We start from the raw sequence: 24,577 nt of genomic DNA, 5'->3' as shown, positions 1-24,577 counted from the left end.
CAGGTGACACGTGTAGTGTGTCAGATGCCGACAAGCGCTGTGGGAAAAAGAAAGGGCAGCGAGGGGGATGAGGAGTTTGGGGTGGTGAGGGGTGCTGGTCCACACTGGGTGGCCAGGGGGCCTCTCTGAGAGGGTGACATGGAGCAGGACAGGAAGTGGGTGATGAGGCAGCAGGTGGCTCCCGAGGAAGAATGTTCCAGCACCGGCACCTGTGGTGGCCCTGAGGGGTGTGATGGCTTCTTCCGGGGCTGGCAAGAGGGTCTTTGTAGTTGGGACTGAGCCAGGGCAGGTGGCAGGTGACAGGGCATGGGCTGAGAGAAGCAGCGTCACCTTGCTGTGCTCCCTCAAAGCCATCTAAGAGGGAGGTGGGACCACGTCATCTCCTGAGGAGCCAAGAACTCCACTGGGCCACCAGGGAGTCTGCGAGCGTGAGGCCCTCCCCTACCTCCCACCACTCTGGGTCTCCAGAAGGATCTGGTCAGAAAAGGCCTCTCTGAGAAGGTGCCAAGACCTTCCCACCCAGATGCAAGTGGAAGTGCCTGCCAGCTGGGAAGCCTTTTCAGTGGGATTAATGGGCATAATTACCAGGTTCCACAAGTTCCTTTGCCCGTCCCCACTCCTCACTCACTAGTGACTCACGGTATTTCTCTGTGAAGGGCCGGATGGTAACCTTCCCCCCAGAAGAACCTCAGGGGGAAAGGGAAGTGGATTCATCCCTGTGGGGACTTTCATGTGGGGCCACAGAAAAGCTGCTGTAGGTGGGGGCTTCCTGAGGGAGGAGAGGAGTTGGGGGGGCTGTCCTCCCTACAAGCACTGCCCAGAGGTGGCAGAGGTTTGGCCTCCTTGAGAGCCCCCAGGCCTGGAACCCACAGCCCCAGGGAGCAGATAGAGGCTCCTGGATTCTAAGACCTTCCATGGCTCTGCAGAGGCTTCTGGCTAAGGAACGGCTGGGCCAGGGCCCAGGGGTCTCAGTACTGACAGTGCTGGGGCAGGGGTACACACGGGGGTACACACGGGGACACCCAGCCGTGGGAGGGGTCCAGAGAGAGAAACCAGACAAGCTCCAGGCACAATTGTGAGACCACCTTGCCACCTCCAGTCTATGCACCGCAGAGGAGCCTGGGCCCCCCAGGCCCACATCCAAACGTCGCGCTCCCTGGGCCAGCGCTCCAGACCTCCCCTTCCAGAGAGGCTGCTGCAGCAGGAGCACAGGGTGAGGGAGGGGCTGGGGCTGCGCACACAGTCTTCATCTGTGCTCCGGCACTAAGACCCCCACCGGCGGACTACAGTGAGCAGAGTGGGGTGATGTGGACACGGGGGGCCCTCAAACACTCATGCATGCATTCACTCCAACCACTCTCCTTTAAGAGCACCCACTAATTCTATCTTCTCCATCTTAGGACACGTCCCCAACTCTCCGATGTTAGCAGCCCACGCTAACTAACAACCCTCTCCCCCAAACCTGGGGAACCCCGTCCAGCTGAACTTCTCCAATCATTTCATTCCTGCCCCAGCCTTTGCTTCTGCTCATTCCTACGACTCCGATGGGTTGAATTGTGTCCCTCCAAAATTCCTATGTTGACATCCTCACCCCTATTACCTGTGAAATAGGGTCACTGCAGAGTTAATTCATTAAATTAGGATGAGGTCATGCTGAAGTGGGGGGGGGGGCTACTCCAATATGACCGACTGGTGTCTTTATAAAGAGGGGAAATTTGGACATGGGCATGTACACAGGGAGAACGCCAAGTGAAGATGAAGGGAGAGATCTACGAGCCAAGGAGGGCCAAAGATTACAGGCAAACCAGCAGAAGCTGCAGGGCAGACATGGAACAGATTCTCCCTCACAGCCCTCTGAAGGGACCGACCCTGCTGACACCTTCGTCCCAGATGTCCGGCCTCCAGAACTGCATGACAGCAACTTTCTGTTGAAGCCACCCAGTTCGTGGTCCTGTGACAGCAGTCCTACCTGACAATACACTTGAGTTCCCTCTCTAATCCTCCAGGGCAGGAACTTACTCTTCCTTCAAGACTCCATTCAGATGCTCAGCCTGGGCCCGCAGTTCCCCAGCTTGGCTCTGCGGGGCACTGGGGTACCCTTTGTGACTGCAGAGGAGGGAGGGGACATGGCAGAGGGTGGGGATGAGGAACAGGGAGCCAGGTGGGCAGGACTGAAGCCCCCACTCTGTGTCAAACGAGTACCCTCCTTTCTCCATTTAAGACACAGGCTTCCACGTTGTCTGAGGCTCTAGGAGTCTCTCTGTCCTGGAACCCCAGCACACTTGGCACTTAGTATGTAGGAGAGTTTGTCAACTTTTCACGAGTGCTTGGTCCTTCTCTCCGAAGGGCTCCTTGAGAGGAAGCCTGTTTCATACATCTTGGCAACCAGAGACTAGGGCAGTATTATCCAACAGAAATACACCAGGAGCGACAGATGTCATCTAGAATGTTCTGGTAGCCACATTATAAAAAAAAATAAAAATAAAAAATATCAAACATCATAAAATTCCATAGAACTAGCTATACACAGACACACAAATGAGTGTACGTAAAACTAGGGAAATTTGAGTAAGGTGGATGGATTGTATGGATGTGAATTTCCTGGCTGTAATATTGTACTATAATTTTGAAAGATGTTGCCATCTGGGCAAACAGGAGGAAGGTATGCAGATTCTCTCTGTATTATTTCTTGCAACAGTATGTGAATCTACAATTCTCAAAATAAAAAGGTTTCTAAGAAGTAAAAAAAAAAAGGTGAAATGAATTTTAATAATATATTTTATTTAACCTAACACATCCAAAATATTGTCATTTCAACATATAATCAATGAGGTTTATCCATGGTGTGATTATTGCTAGTTGAAAAATTAATGGGATAGGTTACATCTTTTTTCATATTATGTCTTTGAAATCTAGTGTGTATTTTATACTTACAGCACATCTCAGTTTAGACTAGTCATGTTTCCAGTGTTCCATAGCCACACATGGCGAGTGGCTATTATATTGGACACCAAAGGTCTGGTACCTAAAGGGCCTGTGAGTTATGCTTGCTGATGAACAAACGAATGAATGAATGAATGAATGAATGAACCAATTAATGAACCTTAACCAGGAGGAGGCTGGGACTAGATGTGCAGAATGGCACCTCCACCAGCTGGAGGGCACTGGGTGGGAGGCCACAGGGGTGGGAACATCTGCTCTGCAAGCACTGGTTGGGGGAAGAGGGCCCAGAGTGATGAACTGGTGTCAGGATAGCAACCCAGCCTGACACTGAGAAAAGAGAAAACACTGGGGCAGTCTTGAGTCCTGTAAGCCTTCTTCTGGGGGGGCTGTGGTTTATTTCTGGGTAAAGAGCGGTGTTGATCCCAGAAATACTGATCCTCAGCCTGATGGCCCAGGGAAGAGTGGAGAACTGGTGTACTGGGGGGCGGGGGGGGGCTTGTTTTCCTTTACTCAGAGGCTCAACAGGAGCAACACAAATCGGGTACCATCTCCGGCTGGAGTGAGCGCGAATGCATTTTATTCTCCCAATAACCTTGGCAGCCCCACCCCCATCCCCTGGCTTACCAGCCTCATTCCCATCTCCCGTGCCTGCAGGACCTGTGCGCCCCCTCACAGACAGGACCGGCAAAGCCTGACCCGAGCCTTTGTGCTGAAGGGCCAGCCCCCCTCCTCAGAGCTGGGAAAGAGAACAGCCCTCCTGCTCATTCTCTCACATTGCAGAACACTAAACTGAGATCCTAGAGGGAGGCCATCCGCCTCACCAAGCACCAGGGAATAAAAAGAAATTCAAAAGCCTTCCATGACTGCCACCCCCTGCACCTGCAGCCTCAACACCCCAGCCTGTCCCCCAGAATCACCCCCTGAAATAAACTAGCTCTCCAAAACCCACATCAGCTCCTGCCAGGCTACTCATCAGCCAACTGCTATCTCCTTTGAACCCTACGAGCTTTATCACCTATGCCACACAACTGCAAGTTTATTTATACAGTTTTACATGTTTTTCATGTTTGTCTCTTTATGCGTGCTCTAAGTTCCTTAAGAATATGCATCATAGCTAATAATTCTTTAGTAACATCCCCTCTCCCCCCCGCCCCAGTACAAAGCTGAGTGCGCATTTAATTGCTATTTGATAATTATGAGGAAAAGTTTAGGGGTTCCTTTTTTCAAAAAAAAGATTTGTTTGTTTGTTTGTTTAGAGAGACAGCTGGGCAGGGAGCAGAGGGAGAGAGACAAGCAGACTTTTGGAGCCCGACGTGGGGCTGGATCTCACCACCCTGAGATCATGACCTGAGCCGAAATCAAGAGTCAGATGCTTGACGGACTGAGCCACCCAAGCACCCCTAGAGGTTCCCTTTGTATGCATCCATTCATTCAGCAATTAATGTCAGGCACTGTGCTAGGTCCTGGGAATTCAGAGATGGATAAAACGTCTTTTTAAGGGTCTTGCAAGCTATGTGACCTTATACAAGTTACTCACCTCTCTGAGTGAGTATTAAATGAGGATGATTGTACCTGTTTAACAGGACTCTTGTAAGGATTAAATGAAAGAATCCTCAGTTAGGACTATCTCCTTGGGTCAGAGCCTGGCTCATGAACCCTTAAGGAATGTTAATAATTAATATCATTACCTGATAAATCCTTCACCCGTGTGTGGTAGGGAGGGGACAGGGGTCCCTATACATAGGGTTAAGGGCTAAACTTGGGAAGTTCTGGATCAGAGGGTATTAGAGGAGAAGTAAGTGGGCCTGGATCAGTCACAGAAGAGATGCTAAGACCTCTAAGAGGTCCAATTTCCCTGAAAAGTACAGATGTCAAAAAGAAAAGAACGGGACCAAGAGAGGGGTAGGAGAAGTCTGAGAGGGCAGCACTGCATCCCTGGAGGACATGTGGGGCCGGGATAGGCAGCTGACAGACAACCAAGTGCAGCCTGGGTCAGGGTCAGGGTCAGGACTGGACGGAGGCAAGCAAAGCTCCCAGGGCCCTACCCTCCCAGGCTCACCGCAGGTGCAGGGCAGACCCCTGAGAGGGAGGCCTCCTCGAGTCTTGTCCCCTGGGTGCCAGGCTTCCCTCACCCTAATCCCAGCCCTGCGTCAGATGCTCAAGACAAGCTTGCTCTGATCAGCCAAACAAGGTCATCCTGCTGGCCCAGCACACACCCTGGTGCCGGTCAGCTCAGCATCCCTTCTCCTCTCTGGGGAACCATCCATTTCCACCAGGTCCCCATGAGGCACCTGCCCCCCTCCAGAACCAGCCCCTGGATAGACCCTCCCGCCCCTGTGGTCCTATCTCCTGGGCTATGCCTGTTTCTCAGGGCAGTCGAAGAGAAGGAGGGTTGGTTGCATGAGGAGAGCCTTCCAATGCAACTTCAGATACAGCACGGAGTCAGGCTGTGCTTTTTCTTGACCCAGTTTCATATCCTCAGGTCTCAGGCCTGCACCAGCCACATGCAGGCAGCCCAGATCTGCACCCTCCGTGCGCAGGAGAGCAAGGCTGGAGGGAACAGCATAGAGGAGAGTCTGCTCTACAAAAGGCAGAACAAAACAGACCCAACCTCTGCTCCTGTGTGGTTGAAGAAATCATCTTAACCAGGAAGGAAATGGAATTAGCAACTTACAGTCTTCCCCCAAGAAAAACATTAGGTGTGGATGGCTGTACAGGTGAGTTCTACCAAACTTTCAAAGAATAGATGATCTCAGACCTGCATAAATCATCCCACAGAATAAAGAAGGAATATTCCCAACTCTTTTTACAAGACTGGTTTTAAGACCAGACAGAGACAGCATTCTATAAGAAAATGACATGCCAATATCATTCACTAACATGAGATATAATATCTTAAATAAAAATACCGGCCAACAAAATCTCCCATCATAGAAAATAAATAATACACCATAAACAAGCTGGGTTTATCCCCCAAATTATAAGTTTAACACCTATTAATGTAATTTATCACATCAAAAGATTAAAGGCAAAAAACTACATATTATCCAAGAGCAGTAGAAAAAGCATCTGATAAAATGAATATCCAAACACGGTAAGACAAGTAAACAAAACTTGTTAGCATACTCTACAAGGGAGTCTTAATCTCTTAGAGGTTATCTACAAAAAACAAAAACAAAAACTTAAGCAGACACTTGTACTATAATTCTCCTTAAAGTCAGGTTTAATCATACAATATACAAAAAATAACTCAAAATGGAGCAAAGACTTCAACATAAGAGCTACAATTCTAAAACTCTTAGAAGAAAACACAGGGGTTAATCTTTGTGACACTGAGCAGTGTACATAGGCAATGATTTAATAGATACAGCACCTAAAGCACAAGCAACCAACAACTATATATATATATATATATATATATATGAATAAGAATTGATCAAAATTAAACATTTTCAAAGGATATCATCAAGAAAGCAAAAAGACAACCCCTAGAATAAGAGAAATGTTTGCAAATCAATATATTTAGAAGCTATAAAGAACTCTCACAACTCAATCACGGAAAGACAAATCATCCAATTTAAAAATGGGCAAAGGATGTGAATAGGCATTTCTCCAAAGGAAACATACAAATGGCAAATAAGCACATGAAAGTATGTTCTACATCATTAGTTATCAGAGAAATACAAAATCAAACCCACAATGGAATACCACTTCAAAACCACCAAGATGGCTACGACCAAAAGGACAGATAAAAATGAGTGTTTTTTAAAAATATGGAAAAATTGGAACCCTTATGCACTGCGTGGAGGGAGTATAAAAGGGCATAACCACTTTGGAAAAGAGTGTGGCAATTCCTCAAATGGTAAAATGTAGAGTTACCATATAAGCCAGCAATCCCACTTGCAGGTATATACCCAAGAAAAATGAAAATGGGGCGCGTGGGTGGCTCAGTTGGTTAAGCAACTGCCTTCGGCTCAGGTCATGATCCTGGAGTCCCGGGATCGAGTCCCGCATCGGGCTCCCTGCTCGGCAGGGAGTCTGCTTCTCCCTCTGACCCTCTTCCCTCTCGTGCTATCTCTCATTGTCTTTCTCTCAAATAAATAATAAAATAAAATCTTTAAAGAAAGAAAAATGAAAACGCATGTCCACACAGAAACCTGGACACAAATCCTCATCACAGCATTATTTGTAATAGTGAAAACAAGAACCCAGTTTCCACCACTGAAGAACAGACAGATAAAATGTCGTATATTTATAAATGGAATATTATTCATCAACAAAAAGAAATGAAGTATTGGGGCACCTGGGTGGCTCGGTCGGTTAAGCAGCCAACTCTTAATTTCAGCCCAGGTCATGACCTCAAGGTCTTGAGATCAAGCCCCATGTCAGGCTCCACACTTAGCACGGAGTCTGCTGGAGATTCTCTGCCCCTCCCCTCACTCGTGTTCAGGTGCTCTCTCTCAAATAAATAAATAAATCTTAAAAAAAAAAAAAAAGAAAGGAAGGAAGTACTGACACATGCCATAACGTGGATGAACCTTGAAAACATCACACTTAATGAAAGATGAAAGTCATACTGGACCACATATCATATGATTCCATTTGTATGAAATGTCCAGAACAGACAAACCTTTGGAGACAGAAGATACACTAGGGTATGTGTGCATCCCTACAGCTAGGAGAAATGGGAGTCCTGGGGGATGATGGTTAAGGAGTACAGTTTCTCTTCGGGATAATGAAAATGTTTTAAAATTGATTGTGGTGATGGATGCACAATGGTGTGAATATACCAAAAGTCATTTAATTGTATATTTGGATAAAGCTATTTTAAAAGAGAGTTAAAAAAGAAAAAAAAAATCAGGATTAAGGCCAGGATATTCACAATGACATTTTTATTGAACCTTATATCAAAGGTCCTAGCCAGCTCAATGAGACAAGAAAAATAATTAAAGTACAGGGTTGTGATAAAAGAAAAAAAAAAGTCTATGCAGAAATCCCAGAAGATTCTACAGACAAATTATTGTCATTATGTATACACTATCCAGGTTGCTGGTTATAAAATCTATATACAAGAAGATCAGATTTATTTCTATATACTAGCTACAAATGCTATACAAATACTGTATATACTACATATATATACATATATATACTTTAGTATATACATTTGTATATATACAAACGTTTAGAAAATTTAATTTTTAAAAATGAATTTTTACAATAGCAGTAAAAACTATGTGGCTAGAAATAAGCCTAGCAATGTTCAAATTCCTTACGAAGAATTACAAAATGTCATTGAAAGACATAAAAAGAGGACATGTGAGGCCCACGCCTATCTGGTCTTCCTCTGAGATTAAGTTTAAAAGGCAGGTTGAGACCAGATTGTAAAAACAAAATCTACAGTGACCTTTCTAAGTAACAGAGAAACAACAACAACAACAAAAACCTACTGCCCTTTTCCCTGCCCCTCTGTTAAAGTGTAAGTACTTTTAGTCCTCTGCACTCTTAGGGATGCAAGTTCATGTGAAGATTTTTAGCACTAACAAAGGAGCTTGGGGGCAGTGGAGGGCCTAAAGGAAGACGGTACAAATTCCATGCCCCTGATTCGAGAAAATCCTTCTTTGGACCCATCGCCCCCGCCCCCCAGAACTGTCCTTGCCCATATAGCCAAATCCAGGTAGGTCTTATCCTACCTGATCCCTCTGCAGTGGGTGTCACGGGTGACCATCGCTCTCTGCTTGGCACCATTATGCCTTGGTTTCCTTAACACCCGTTCCCCTCTACCTCTCTGCAGCCTCAGTTTCCAGAGCCAGCTTTCCTCTCTGGACCCTTAGATGCAGGCAGTCCTTAAGGCTCTCCTTTGTGCCCCGGGCTTCATCATCCTCACTCTGCTCTCTCCTGGGTGATCTCATCCAACCTCATCACGGGGACCAGTGTTTTTCTTTCTTTCTTTTTTTAAAGATTTTATTTATTGGGGCGCCTGGGTGGCTCAGTCCGTTGAGTGACTGCCTTCGGCTCAGGTCATGATCCTGGAGTCCCGGGATCGAGTCCCGCATCGGGCTCCCTGCTCGGCGGGGAGTCTGCTTCTCCCTCTGACCCTCTCCCCTCTCGCGCTCTCTCTCTACCTCATTCTCTCTCAAATAAATAAATAAAATCTTTAAAGATTTTTAAAGAGAGATGAGGGTCAGAGGGAGAAGCAGACTCCCCGCCGAGCAGGGAGCCCGATGCGGGACTCGATCCCGGGACTCCAGGATCATGACCTGAGCCGAAGGCAGTCGCTCAACCGAATGAGCCACCCAGGAGCCCGGGACCAGTGTTTTTCTAACTAAGGGTTTCAAACCAACAAGTTATAAAATCAACTTGGTGGTTTACCCCGAGAATTTCTTCAACTTTTGTATTGTGGTAAAATATACATAACAGAAATTTACTGTTTAAACTATTTTTAAGTCTACAGTTCAGTGGCATTAAGTGTAGTCAATCCATTATGCAGCCATCACCACCATCCATCTCCAAGACGTTTTCATCTTCCCGAACTGAAACTCTGTCCCCATTAAACACTAACCTCCCACACTACCTCCAGCCCCTGGCAACCACCATTCTACTTTCTGTCCCTATGAACTGATTAATCCAGGTGCCTCATGTAAGTAGAACCATAGAATATCCGTCATTTTGTGTCCGGTTTATTGTAGCATAATGTCTTCAGCATTCATCCATGTTGAGAAAAAAAAAGATTCATCCATGTTATGTATCAGATTTCCCTTCCTTTTTAAGGCTGAATTTATTTTGTAAATTAAGTGGAATAGAAAATATTAAAAGCACATTTCTTATAATAAGGCCAAACACTGTTTCACAAAATGGCTGTTTCAGATGTGTATGTGAGTGTGTTCTAGATCCCTGGGTATAACACAGTTCTTACTGTGCCTGTTTCAGATGTGTATGAGTGTGTTCTAGATCCCTGGGTATAACACAGTTCTTACTGTGGCTAACAATTATAAAAGTTGGGAAAACACTGATTTTGATGGTAACTAAATAATCTGCATTGCTAGCCTGGCTCTTCTCCGCCCACAGTTCCAGAGCTCATTTGCAAGGAGCTGCTGGATAGCTCCATGTGGATCTCCTTGCAGTGAGTGTCCTAACAGATCCAGACTTAAATTTGTTACCCTCTTCCCTCCAGACATGCTTCTTCTCACACATTTCCTACTCGATTCTCCATAATCAGGCCCTGCCTGCCTCACCTTGCCCCCAGCTACACAGCTGTGATATCTGAGTCATGCAGAATTACTTAGCTCTCCCCTGCACTTTGCTATCTTTATTCAAGCTGGCTTTCATCCCCTTTCCTTCCTCCTCCCCCATGCCTACGGATCATTTTCTTTTCTTCAAGACCCCCTTCAAATGCCTCCATGCACCTTGAAGCCATCCTGATCCACTACGGCTCCCTCCTCATTTCTGGAAGCTCTTGCTCACACCTCCAATTTGGCTTATGTACGTATTACGTGCCTTTCTGTCTTCCTAATAGACTGCAAGCTCCCCGGAGACCGTGGACTGTGTCCGCCTGCCACACGACTCTCCTCAGCACTTAGCGTGGTGTTCAGCATAGAGCAAATCTTCATTAAGTATGTGTTCAACAAAGCACAGGTAGGAGGAAGCCAAGAACATCAACAGCAAACTTCGCAGCTTTGTCTCATGCTCTCTCTTCCCAGTCCAGAGTGTGCACATTCTCCACAGACACTATGCCCCCTGAGCCATCTGCACTGCCCACCTTCTCCCCTTCTGAGCACCGGAGGTGTTTGCAAGATGGGCCCCCAGAGTCCTGATCGCTCCAACGGGCACCCCCACAAGTGGCCACAGCACAGCACAGGCAGAGACCAGGGGCCAAGGAAAGAACACATACCAACTCACATCCCCCACTCCCTTCTGGTGAAGTCTGTCCTGAATTCTCACTGAAATAGCTTGTCACCTTTGCGCCCCTGAGCTCTTTGTAAGGTGGGAAACAATGGAGGCTTTGCTGAATACATCATCAGCCCAGCTCAGAACGGAAACGAAGAATGGCAGCCTTCAGGAACCCCCAACGTCCAAAGTGGATCTGCCCTCCACACCAGATTCTCCTCACTTTGTACCAGGCTGTAACAAGAGCCTCCCAGCCTCTCCCCATCGCTAACCTCTCCTTACAAAGCCCAAATAACCTTCCATCCCCGGAGGCTTTTATCATATCATTACTCTGCTCAAAGACCACATGTGGCTCCCTATGACTCAATGAACCCAGTTCAACCTGTCCTTCCCCATCCACAAAGCACCTCACTAAAGCTACTCACCCAACATTCCATCTGTCCCCATTCTCCACGTTCTCCCTTATACCAGTTGGATCCATTTCTTCACTGTGTCTTCCAGTTACGCTGGGCGCACGTGGGCACACGCATACATACACACACACCACTTTTAATCATTTCTTCATTATCCAATATTTATTGAGAGCTTACTACATGCCAGGCATCATATTTGGTGCTCAGGGTGCAGGTGGCACCAAAATAGAGTGAATCCCTGCCTCCTGGAGCTTTCGGTCCAGAGCAGGGTTTCTCCACTTCAGCCCTATTGATATTTAGGGCTGGATAACGCTTTCCTGTGGGAAGCAGATGGTGCACTGTGCAATCTTCAGCAGCATCCCTGGCCTCTATCCATAAGACACCAGTAGCACTCCTCTCCCAGTGTGACAACCAAAAATGTTTCCAGATATCGCCTGGGGGTAACATTGTTCTCCCTTGAGAACTGTGGGTCTAGAGCAGCAGGGGGAGCTTGTTAGGAACCATGTGGGCACCTGGTAACAAGCACGTACTGGATCTATCCCCAGACCGTCCAATTCTGAGCCCAAGTATCTGCATATCAGTGGCCCTGCAGGCGATTCTCATGAGGCTGTCCCAAGATCTCTGCTTGGGGAACACTCAAGTGTGAGGTATTTCTAGACAGGACACAGACCAATAATCACATCAAGTCAGTTCATTATGATTGTATGTATACGAAACAAGACAGGTGAATGCATGAGTGGGTAGTCTGGGCATGGGAGGGGGAAAGGAGGTGGTGCCCCATCTCTGCACCTTTGCTCACACACTCTTCAGTTCACACGTTCCCCGCACACACACCCATTTAAATCTCACCCTTCCTTCAAGGGCCCACTCAGGTTCTACCTCCTCCAGGCAGTCTTCCCTAACTACTCCAGCCCATTGGTACCTCCTTCCTCAGACAAGTTAACACTTACTACTTAACTATCTCCTCTGCAGTCATTCTGTTTCCCCAAAGAGATCTCAAGCCTCCTGAACACCAGGACCACATCATCTGCCTCCTCACAGACCCCCACAGCAACTTTCCAGGATCAAGTATAGGCCAGTTCTGCTTGCTTGACTGGATTAACCCACGTCCCTAGAGTGAGGCCTGAGAGGAGTCACCTGAGATTCAGGGAGTCAGGATCTATATGTGAGGGAGGATGGGAGGCAACTTGCATGCCCGCTGAACTCTGGGCAGCTCGCACATCCACGCAAGACCAGGGAGGGCTTGCTAGAGCAAAGCAGTTAGTAGATGAGCTGGCGCTGAGCATGGGTACTGATGTTTTCCCACTGTTGACAAGGCAGCAGGGACCCCAGCAGCCCCAGCAGTGCTGAGTAGGTGCCAACAGGGTGCAGGAACCCAGAGTCACCTGCTGAGGAGGTAACAAGTGCAGCAGGTGGAAGCCAGCAGGGGCCCAGCAGTCCTTGCATGGGGTTATCTTGGAGGCACGGCAGTAGCCAGAAGGGGAGGCAGACCCAAGCCAGCCAGGAGACCCCAAAAATGTCCTTTAAAGCCACCAGCACCATGCAAAGCTCATCAGCTGCCCTCCCCCAGGGAAGAATGCTGTCTGGGGAGGTCAGGGGCTGTGGCTGGCTAAAAAACAAATGTTCCAGGCAAGGGGCCTCATACTCCCCAGCTCTGGGGGGGGGGAGGGAAGGGGGGAAAGGGAAGTAGCCTAACTGCAGCAAAGAACAAACCTCCAGGCAGAAGGAGAGATAAGCTATTTCCGAAAGGGGCTCTGAGGTGGGAGTATCCTGCGGTAACCGCTATCCCCAAGCTCTGAAACGGGCAGAGTACCCCGAAGCGTCTCTCCTCGCCAGGAGAACAAAACAGCTGGGATTTTCGCATACACAGGGACCCGGGCTGTGACAGCTCCAACTGCTCCTTCTTCCAACAGAGTTGGCGGTGGATGGGGGCGGGGGGGGGGTGGTGGTGGAGGAAGAGAGCCCAACGAGGGGAGAGTTAACTCCTGCTGCAGCTCTGACCTTCTGGGTAAGCATGAGAGAGAACCATCTGTTTCAGGACGGATCAGGTTGTGAGTTTCACACATCCAGTGGTTACTGGTTCATGAAAATTGACGATCCCTGTCGCAGTCCCAGCCCACTATCACTCCCCACCTAACCTGGCGCTCCTGGGGTTGGGGGGATGCTTTTCCCCCAAGAGCCCCCACAGGAGTTCAGAACTCACAGGGTAATCCTATCCGGTTTTGAGCCCTCCACTCCCGGAAGCCTCCCCTCCAACCAAACGGCCATGGTACTGTAGATCTGGGGGACACCCATCTGACCCCTGTGGCCCCTCGGGGCGTTCAGATGGATTTGTCATCAGCGTGGCCGCTCGGAATTCCAAGCCGTCCCTCATTTTCACAAGAGAACAAAGTTGTCGGGCCCCTCCGGCCCACGCAGGGCAGGCTCTCTGCTGCCGCTGGGAGGAGAGATGCGCTTCGGAGGGCCAGGACCCAAACCTAACGCGGCGGTGCTCGCGGCCAAAGTGCCGACCCCGGGGTCACTCACTCCGGGGACGACGCTGCGGCCGCCACCTGGGGGCTCGCCCGCGAGCTCCGTGCACCCCCACCCGCGCTCGGACTTTCTTACCTCTTGATGTAGTTTCTGCCGTACAAGATCTGTTGCAGCAAGGTCACCAAGGCGAAGGCGCAGATGAAAATGAAGAGTAAAGTTCGGTTCCCCAACAAATCCCGGTTCGCCGAGGGGTCTGCGTAGCGCATCCTGGCGGCCGCACGCGCACGGCGGGGCGCGGCGGGCGCCGGACGCCGGGGGGCCCCCGCAATCACGCGCGGGGTTTCGGGGCCCCGGCGGGGCGCGCGGTCGACCAGGCGCCTCTAGGCGCTGTTAGGCGGGCGGGGGACTTGGCGGGGCAAAGTTTCCGCCTGGCGGGGCGGGCGCAGGGCATCCGAGCGTGGCCGGCGCCGGAGCGGCGGGCAGGGCAGACCCGGTGGCCGAGAGCTCGGCCGCGGCCCCGGGCCTTCCCTCCGGACGCCTTTACCTCCGGGCGCCCGTGCCCGGCAGCCGCCGATTTCCCTGCGGAGAGGCGACTCCAGGTGCCCCAGGCCCGGGGCGGCCCCTCCCCGCCGAGGTGATGACCAATGGGGAGTCGGGCCCGGGCGCCGTCCGCCCGAGCAGCAGAGAGCGCGGCGCACCGCCCCCTCCGGTCGGGCGCCGGATCGCGGTCGCCCAGCGCGGTACCCGGCCGCGGGCGGGCCACGTCCGATCCTCTGGCCCGCAGCGAGGCAGCGCGAAGGTTGGCCTTCAGTTCTGCAGATGGGAGGTGGGGGGACCAAACACCCGGACAGGCTGGCGAATGCCTGGCGGGCGGTGGAGAGGGGGAGGGGTGGAGCGGAAAACGCCGGGTTTGAATCGTGGAATTAAAAAAGGGGGCAGGAAGGGGAAGCCGCGGCTGCGGAGCTGGGCATGCTGGAAGGGAGCGTTTGCTTGCGGCGCGCAGGGCACTGAGTCACCGCGGTGACCGCGTCCTCGCGCTCGGGAGATTTCTCCGGAGAAAGCGGAGCAAGGTCAGCGGGCAACCCTTCAAGGACGGCGCGCGCGGCTCCTGCATGCTGATGGCCTGCGGGGCTGCCCGCCTGCGCCCCGGGCACCCAACTCCTGCAGGGAGAAAATCCAGAGGCTCTACACCCCGACCCTAGGCCTCCTCCCTTTCCCCAGCTGCAGCCCGCGGCTGTTCGTCAAAGACCTTGTTGTCACCGAGACACTGGGACTTTGTCTCATCCTTGGAGCCGCTCATAAATCTTAGGTCAGGCGGCCGGCCGCCTTAGGGTACCACGGTCCCCAAAAGCTTTAGTAAGTCAGCAAGTCTGGAAAGGTTTGTGCTTCAGAGGGCACGCCAGGGAAAATAAACACAGAAGTCGCGCCTCTTCAGAAATCCAAGTCCCTAAATGTGCTCCCCTTTTCCTAAACCCCCACTCTGAAAGCCAGGTGCCAGCCCTGTCATCCTGACACCGCAGTCTCCCGAGGCCTGGAGAGTCACGTGCCCGCGGCGTTCGCCATGGAGCCCTCGCTGGATGATTTCTGGGCGCCCCTTCCCAGGGCCCCACAACCGCTGGGAAGGTTCTGGAGTCCGGGCAAGGATTCGGCTCCCAACTAGACTGAAACTCTAATCGCAGCAAGAAAAAGTGACTTTGATGAGGAAGCGTCCAGACTCCAATGCTCTGGCCTTACCCTTTAGTAGTTTGCTCTTCGAGCTGGAAAGACCAAGAACAGGGAGGCAAATCTCATGATTAGGGATTCACCAATAAGCTTGGAATTCGTGTTAATGCACAAGGTGGCAGTGGACCCTGTCCTATCTGTAAAGAGTTTATGTACCAAAATATCTATGAGGTCAATTAAAGAAAGAACACATAAACATTTAGATGGCCCATTCAATCCCTATATTTATTTGGTGTCTTACACATCAAAAAGTGCTTGCTCTTGCATATATTAATTGAATTAGCGCCTGCTAGCCTCTAGCTAACCCACTTTACAATCAAAAGGACCAAAGCTCTGGTTGGCCAAAGTAACTCACCTAGCAAGAAGTGTTTGGAATGGGAGATGTGGCATTTTCCCCCAGAGAGGCAGGGCTGGCTTCACGGGTAGGGGACCAGTGCCCCACCCGCACCCCTACCCTTGGCTTAATGTTCCACTCTTGCTGTCTTTAACTTCCTAATAATTTTTGAACTAGGGGCGCCTGGGTGGCTCAGTCGGTTGAGCGGCTGCCTTCAGCTCAGGTCATGATCCCAGGGTCCTGGGATCGAGCCCCGCATCGGGCTCCTTGCTCAGCGGGGAGCCTGCTTCTCCCCTGCTTGCCACTCCCCCTGCTTGGGCTTGCTCTCTCCTCCTCTCTCTGTGTCAAATAAATACATTAAATAAAATCTTTAAAAAAATAATAATTTTTGAACTAGGAGGCCCTGCATTTTGCTTTGCCCTGGACCACACACATTATGTGGCGGGTCCTGCACAGCGGTCCAAGTTGACAGAGTCTAATTTTTCACTTCTTTGGTCCTCCCCTGCAGAGGTCATGAGGTACCATCCCCATCACTGCTGGGGAAGCACTCTCATTTCCTTTCTTTTCCTGCTGATTCCCCACCCCCATCAAGTACCCTCTCTGATAGCTGTCTTTGAACGCATAGTGCCTTGGAAAAACAAAACGAATCTATTTTAAAATAAGAAATCTAAATTATTCTAAAAACGTACAGCTTGCTGAGTTTCCACAAGCTGAACACACTCATGTAACCAGCACACAGATCAAGAAACAAAAACATTATCAGTACCCCCCCCCTCCCCGCCGCAAGACCCCTCTCCGGATCCTTTCCAGTTACTATGTACTCAAGAGTAACCATTATTCTGACTTCTAACCCCAAAGATCAGTGCTTCCTGTTCTTGCATTTTATACAAACAGAATCATACCTTATATATTCTTTCATGTCTGATTTCTTTCGCTCACCATCAGTTGGAAGGTCCCTCCATGTCGTTGTGTATGGTAGGAAGAATTCTAAGATTCTTAGAGAATCCCCTGAGATTCCTCATCCTCTCTGGTACTCGCACTTTCTCCCAGTTATTCAATCGACCATCAGTCTAGGTGCTGCTGTAAAGGGATGGTGGGATGTAATTAAGGCCCAAATCAGTTGGCTTTAAGGGAGACTATTCTCAGTGGGACTGATCACATGAGCCTTTACAAGGGACTAAGCTCTTCCTGGTGACAGAGATTTTGAAGCATGAGACAGATGGACTCGAGGGAAGCTCTTCACTGTTGGCTTTGGTGACAGAGGGTTCCACATGGCAAGAGCTCTTGATGGCCTCTGAGAGCCAAGACTGGCTCCTGGCTCACAGGCCACAAGGAAATGGGGGACGTCAGTCCTCCAATCACAAGAAAGACCCTGAATTCCGCCACAACCTGAATGAACTGGGAAGAGGGTCCTGAGCTCCTGGCCTGTGAGGCCCTCCGAGGAGAAGCGAGATTTAAGACCTACACCACTGTGAGCTGGTAAAAGCCTATGTTGTTTTCAGCCACTGAATTGGTTTGGCCATGTTTCCCAGTGCCAGAAAACGAATACTTCGCATACTATGGTTTAGAGAGTTTACAGATACCATTCTAGTCTGTTCGATCTTATTTCTGTATCGTATGTCATGGCTGGACTGTGACACAGCCTACTTACCCACTGTACTGTTGACGGACCCCCGGAGAGCTGCCCCCATGAGCCTTCCCGTGTGCGTCTTTCGGTGAATACACGCATGCTTGTCGTGGGTAGCTGTATTTAGAAGTGAAATTGCTGGGTCACAGAAGGCTCAGCTTTAGTGATTCCTTCCTTCCAGTTTTCCAAAGGGCCAGGTTTTTCTTTTCATAGGTATTTGATTCAAACCTGCCATGACCTAATGGGAATTGGTCCACACCCCAGCTGATGCTAACAATAACCGGCTAATCTAATAGCGAAAACCCCACCGAGCTAAGAGCCAAAAGAGTCCAGAGAAAGGAATTACTTAATGCTGGGTGCGGACTCTCCCTGATGGCCAGGTGGCCTGCAGGAATCTGCAGTGAGGGCTGATGCCGACTTTGGCCACAGCTGGGAACTCTGGGGTAGTCTTCTATGTGCAATGTGTTTGGATCACTTGATACCGTGCAAACGATCAGCAATAGTCCAGCGCACCTCTGCTGACAGGGCTCTCCTAATCCTAACAGCGTCTTAAATCCGACCATCTTGGTATCAAGTTGGGAGGTACCTTTAACATACACTCAGATACAAGCGTCGGCGGTGGAGTCAAAGACCAAAGATCTTGAAACAAGGAGGTCCGCAGTCCCTGTTGTTGCTATTAATATATGGATCTAGGTTCCATTTTAAGCCAAATCTATATTCTGATTGTGGAATTGCACCAAACACTCGGAAGGCCTTGCAAACAAAAGAGTAAACACATGGATAGCTGATCACTATGCCAGATTCAGTGAACACCATTTTTATATCCTAATTGCCAGCAATGGGGACAGCTGCATCATTGTTTAAAACACACACGCACGCACAATTAAGCCAAGAACAAATGTCAACACTGGCACAATCTGCTAAATTACTGATAACTGATGGGCATTACTCATGCTGTGAGCATTGTCTCCAGTAGGAAACGGAAAGATTCCTTTTTTTAAAAGAAGACCTTAGAGATTTCTGCTGGTTTAAGAAAGCCAGGGTTTGTAACATTACGGCACAACTGCAACCTGCCAGGTTATGTAAGTGACATTCCACCCATGTGTTCACGGAGTTTGTGATAAGTACATGCTGTTCTTATGCCTCTTTATATTTGTGTTAACAAGGCAGGCTCCAAGAGGCTGATTCCTGATTTGGGGACACTTTGTCTGTGCTGAGGGTGTCTTGCAGCCACTGAGCAAAAGTGCCCAGTGATAATCTCGGAATCTAGAGAGCTGGGGTTCACCATTGCTCGGTCAGCTGCAGACACTGGAGCCTACTGGTTTTTATTAAGTTATTATTATAGAATAGCACTAGAATTTAAAATCTGTGCTCAGTTCCCTTACAATGTACGAGGTGTGTTCAGAATAACGTATTAAATAATCCTGAACAAGGCTATGAAGTCACATTATGGCCTTCACATCTCCAACCTGAGAGACACTTCCTTTGGTCCTAGCACCACCCCCTGGGGATTCCTCTGCTGTATCTGCCCTGATGGGTCCAGTCTGTTTCCAAAGGCAGAGACAGGCTTCTTGGTATTAATACACAATAGCTCCTGCATCGAAGAGCAGAAAAGGCTCATTTCCCCCTTGGGGATGTCACACTCCCACAGGGAGCCAGAAACAACTACACGCTTTATAATGAGGTCACTCGGGACACATTTAGATGACACGGTATCTTCTTTACTCACCCTCAAGGCCAAGTCCTGGGGTAGAAACCCTGGGATCAGGTTCTGCCCTCCGAGGAGGAGCTCTGAAAAATTCAGCTGAGAGAATGTTTTTCATTTCCAGTCTAGTGCAGGCTCCTCGACATGTTTTGTTGGTGGTCTGTATAATGCCAAAACCTCAAAAGAATGCCCTGGGAACACAGCTGCTTAGAAAAGTTTAATGTTCCCTGGGTACCTGAAAAGAGAAAAGGGATGTGTGTCCCACTATGATCATCCATTTCTAAAACACCAGAGGAGATTCCCGGTCCTAACACCATGGCCACAGCAAAGTATGTGTCACTTAGCCTCTGTCCTAGGTTCTCAAAGGCCAGGCTTTCAGTGCCTGTGGTGCGAGTGTCTACTATGTGCTAGATATTACGTGACATGCCAGGGAAATGAGAATCTGTAAGTCATAGTCAGTGCCCTTAAAGGAATTTAGGTGGCAGTGAAGAAGACAGACAGTACCCTCTAGTAGGGCAAGTAAGCTGCTAACCCAAATGGGGGGTGGCAGGCTGGGGAGGTGGGTAGGGAGCTGAATGGCAAGGAAGGGGTTCAGACGAGGTAGCCTTTGACCTGAATTGTGCCGGGGAAGGATGATTAGCCAGGTCAAGGACTGGGGCGGGGGCAATGCGGACAAAGCCTGGCAGTGGGCCACGTGTCCCACTGGGCTCAGGGTGGCTGGAGAGATGAGGCTGGAGGAGTGGGCAGGAACCGGAGCACAGGAGTTGGGATTTTATCCACGGAACTATTGCAAGATTTTAAGTAGGAGAATAATATGATCAGATTTGCATTTTGGGTAAATCAACCTCCAGGTTGGTAGAGAGCGGCTGGAGGGAGAAATGCCTGAAAAGGCATGGGCGTGACAGCCTAGCTCTCTTTTCGCTGACAGCACCAGACCCCTCCCCACCGCTGCAGCATCACACACACCCCTACCCAGGGGCAGGCAGCCCCACCACTCTTCTCGTTGTTGTGCCAACTTGAGAAGGAATTCTCTGCCGCCTTCCAGGGGAGCAGGCACGGAGTAGAGGCACGGGCTTACTGCCTCATATATGAACACTGTCGCTGTATGAAGTGCTTCATCGGCCCTCTTATTTGATGTTCATGGAAATTGGTGAAGTGTGGTTAGGGCCGGTCCACTGCACACTGGTACAATCGCAGAGCGTGTCTCCAGGACACCCTTTTTGCCACTTTCTGAGGTTCCCTCTGCTCCACAGGTTCCTGGCGCAAAAACACTCTCTTCTTCCTCCCTTTGAAAACCCTGCCCTTGGGAAAGGCTCTGATAGCTTTCATTTATATCCTAGTGCCTGTGGTAGAGGCGATGTCCTATTAGAAACACACGCAGAGCCGTGTGAAGAGACCTACGGGTGACCTATGGGTGACCATCCCCTTCACCACATCCTCAGACATTCCCGGCGCAGTCTAACAGGGAGCGGTTTTCTAGAGGAATACATACCTGGTTTTATAAACAGGGATTAGTGGAAACAGGATTTGTGTCTAAGGGAAATTTATCATCATCCAACCACATCAGTACTTACACTGGAAGAACAACAGGATTGATGTATTCTGCCCAAACACCCTGATAACCGATCATTGTTCACAAGCGTGGTCACTGGTACGACGGCCCTCACCTGGCTACGTTGTGGATTTGCCCAGATGGCCACTACTTACGGGCCGAGTGGACAGTGCTGTATACCAGGGGTCAGCAACCTGAAAGGGCTTTGTGAGCCATACAGTCGCTGTTGTACACAGCTCTGCTGTTGTAATGTGAAAGAATAAACAATAAGGAAACACAGGAGTGTGACCAGAGTTGGTCCACAGATTACAGTTTGCTTCTCCGCCCAGAGCCACACCATGTGATTTGCAGAGCCCCATGCAAAAGTCCGACTCCACTGAACTAGAGAATCACCGTGAAAGGCATTCCCCTGTGTTTGGGCAGGACGTCTACGAAGGCCTGATAAATTATAACATGTTAATCTGTTCCACCGTCAACATGTTTGCACAGATTCAATTACCCTTGAAGTACAGCTTGGAGATCATGGGATGACATTTCCATGCAGAAAGTTCCCCCTAACCTGGACCATCTCTTTCGTAAACATAGGCCCCTGGTCACCAGGGACTCCTGAGCACAAATATGGGTTGCTTGGTGAGATGCCATCTCACTTCTGGAGACAATAAATTCTTGTGTTCTAAAGGTCATCGTGTCAGTTAGATCTTTTGGCTAAAGTAACAAAGACCATAAAGAAATGTATTATCCCACATATCAGAAAAACTGGAGGTGGGGTGCGCTCTGCAACTGGCTAATCAATCTTTCTAGAACCCAGGTTCTTCCCATCCTCTGCTCTACCATCTAAAGTATAGGCTTCTTTTTAAGAGTGGCTGTCCTCATGGTTATATGAGAGCTGCCATTAGTAATTGGGAGGATAGCAGGAGAGAGAGAGAAAGAGAGAGAGAGACTCCTCCAACCTAGGATCAATAATAATCACCAGAGGGATGCCATGCACTGACCGGGTTATACTGCATTCCTGAACCAGTCACTGACAACGGGAGGGTATTATCCTAGTTGGTTTAGTCTACTAAAGAACCCTTCCCAGGAGCCAGGGTCAATCCCAGAAACCACATAGCTGCTTACACAGTTGGAGATGGAATGGATGTTGGAGAGTCAACCCAACATCATCAAGAGCAGCACTTTTTCACTTACATTTCCTTTCTTCCTTTTGATGGCGTACCATTGCTGTCATTGATTAGTGTTGATGACAGACAAACAAGAGAGTGAGAAAAGGTGCCCCTCCAATGTCCCAGAAATGTTGTTTCAGAACCATGAAGAGGATCACCTGTGGCCCTGTCTCCTGCCCATTTCCCCAGACATACACACGTTATTGGTTCACTGACAGCAGCACCTACGACTGTACTCACCAAGCTTGCGGTACAAGAAAGAAGCCAGGCAACAGGTCAGCCAAATTACAAGTGTGGACACAGATTATGTTTACGTCTGAATGCCTTGGTGTCTGGCTGCAAAGACAGAGACAGGCTGGGAACGTAGTTGCCAGTGTGGGGGTGGGGAGATGTTACAGGATGGTGGGAAGGAGCTCAGGAAGGGGAGTCAGAGGAGACATGCTTTAGGTCACAGCCCTAGGAGCTCAGGAGAGACACCTGCCTTCTCTAACCCACTGGTATCCTCACATGGAAACTGGAAAATATAATATCTAGCCCTCAAAGTAGGAGTTTTTGAAGATCAAATGTAAAATTATAAAAGCATTTTGTAAACCATAAAGCTACACAACTCTAAGATAAACAGCATTATTTGCAATGGCCCGAGATAGAGAGATTTCATAAATGTTGAGTCTCAACAGATTTGTGAAGGGGGTCAGGTGTCCTCAGCAGCCTCCCTCATCCCCATCAGCCCTGACTACTCCAAGTGCCCAGGACTGTCTACTGCCCATAACTCTGTGGCATTCCCACTGAAGCCCAGACCTGGATCTGCCCCCTTCGCTCTCCTCCTATCAAAACTTACCCATCTTGAGTCTCACCATCCCATCTCCTTAACACACATCTGCAACTCACCGAGGGAAGCACAGAATGGTGGAGAGCACAGCCCTCAGGGGCAGAATCCGGAATTGTAGGCCCTGCTCTGCCACTGACCAGCCCTCTGAATTCAGGCTACATTAACCTAGTGGCAATCTTGGACTTTGAACCTATAAAATAAAAGAGAGTTGTGGTTTTTAAAACTTTCTCCAGCGTGGAAACCTGGCTTTGAAGCACAGCGGTGCTCCGTGCCCTCCATCCTCCCCTCCTGCACTTCTTGGCCTGAATGGCAGCCCAGAAGTACCATTATAAAAATGCAAGGGCTTTGCTGAAGCATATTTTGAAAACCACTGAGCTAAATGATCCCCCAAGGGCCCATTCGTCTCTACAATTCTCTAACTCAGTTTCTACTTCTAAGATAAATGACTTCATGCTAATGTGAGACATAATATAATATGGTTCCCCCACCTAGAATCATTTGTATTTAAGTACGAATTCTCAAAGATGCATACTCTTATGAATTCACAAATAAAGATGGAATTTCAGGCACCATGTATGTGAAAGGGGTAGTTGAGAGACTCCCTGGATCCCCTGAAATCACTCAACCTGGGTCATCCATTCAGCGTTCATGTAGGGCCTAATTTTGAAGTGGTTAATGGCATTTTTCAGGGTGGTGAGTGACCTGTTGGCTCCCCAATTTGGGGCCTGCCAAAGCATGGGCTCCCATCAGCTCCATGGTTAACCACGAGGCCCAAGGAAGACAAGGAAAGTCATCGTGTCTTTCACGGGGCAGAGAAGGAGGATGAGTTATAATCAGGTTCCGCTCTGGGTACAGAAATTCCCCAAACAACAAGACTTAATATACACAGTTTGTTTTTTGGTTTTTTTTACCTGTGACATAACAGACATTCAGAGGTGAGCAATCCAAGGCTCAGAGAGTGGCTCCATTCAAAAAAGTCTTTGAAGATCCAGGCTCCCTCTAGCTCATTACTCTACTATTCCAAGGAAGGAGGACCCATGACCAATGGTGGGTTCCATGTCAGGAGTTAGTTAGCCACAAGGCAGGGGTCAACAATTCCCAGAATTTCAGTTCTGGGATCTATACGTTGGCCCAGACTCTTGAGAATTTTACCGGAATATCTTCAGATTCTTCAACATAACTTTTAATGTCATTTGAATAGATGCAGATTAGAGCTGCATAAGTAATAGAGTGTGTGAACTTTGAAAATACATTGGTACTCAATAACTATATGCTAAAAAGTTCCTATTTTCTTTTTAACCTTTTTAAGAAGTATAACATATGTACAGAGAAGTATGCAAATCATGGTGTACAGCCCCATGAATTACCACAAAGTGAAGACACCCAAGGAACCACCACTAAGATGAAAGAAAGAAGGAAGAGGCGCCTGGGGGGCTCAGTCGTTAGGCGTCTGCCTTCGGCTCAGGTCGTGGTCCCGGGGTCCTGGGATCGAGCCCCGCGTCGGGCTCCCTGCTCCGCGGGGAGCCTGCTTCTCCCTCTGCCTCTGCCTGTAGCTCCCCCAGCTTGTGCTCTCTCTCTCTCTCTCTCTCTCTGTCAAATAAATAAATAAATAATCTTTTTAAAAAAAGAGAAAGAAAGAAGGAAACCACCAGCGCCCGGACCCGCCTCGTGCCGCTCCCAATCCAATGTGCCCCGTCATTTCTCTTCGCTCCTTTCATCCTCTATCCTCTCTTTGTCTTCTCTCCTGCTCACCTCACACCCCAGGCCTCTTAGAAACCCCGGGGGGCAGGGGTGAGGGTGGTGGTGGGTCACATATTGAGGCTGTTTTGCCTTCTGGCACATAGCATGTGGCAACAACATGACCTGTGGAGCCAGACTTACCAAGATCCAGATCTTAGCTCCTCTGCTCACTAGCTTTGTGAATCCGAGCAAG

General features: G+C 49.2%; 1 protein-coding gene across 6 annotated transcripts in view; it reads right to left on the bottom strand.

Moving 5' to 3' along the window:
- Positions 1–13,985, bottom strand: part of ST8SIA5 (ST8 alpha-N-acetyl-neuraminide alpha-2,8-sialyltransferase 5) — a 53,952-nt gene extending 39,967 nt beyond the window's left edge. For all 6 annotated transcript variants that reach the window (XM_073898256.1, XM_025886770.2, XM_073898258.1 and 3 more), the window contains exon 1: positions 13,851–13,985. In XM_073898256.1, the coding sequence (XP_073754357.1) occupies positions 13,851–13,981 (131 nt within the window). In that variant the 5' untranslated portion in view covers positions 13,982–13,985. The remainder of the gene's footprint in view (positions 1–13,850) is intronic.
- Positions 13,986–24,577: the final 10,592 nt, after the last annotated feature.

Source organism: Callorhinus ursinus, unplaced genomic scaffold (genome assembly GCF_003265705.2).
Source record: "Callorhinus ursinus isolate GAN/ISIS: 27379988/994484 unplaced genomic scaffold, GSC_fseal_2.0 scaffold11, whole genome shotgun sequence".
NCBI classification, from domain to species: domain Eukaryota; kingdom Metazoa; phylum Chordata; class Mammalia; order Carnivora; family Otariidae; genus Callorhinus; species Callorhinus ursinus.
The sequence above is the reverse complement of the archived record's forward strand: the minus strand, read 5'-3'. Positions and strand labels throughout refer to the sequence as shown.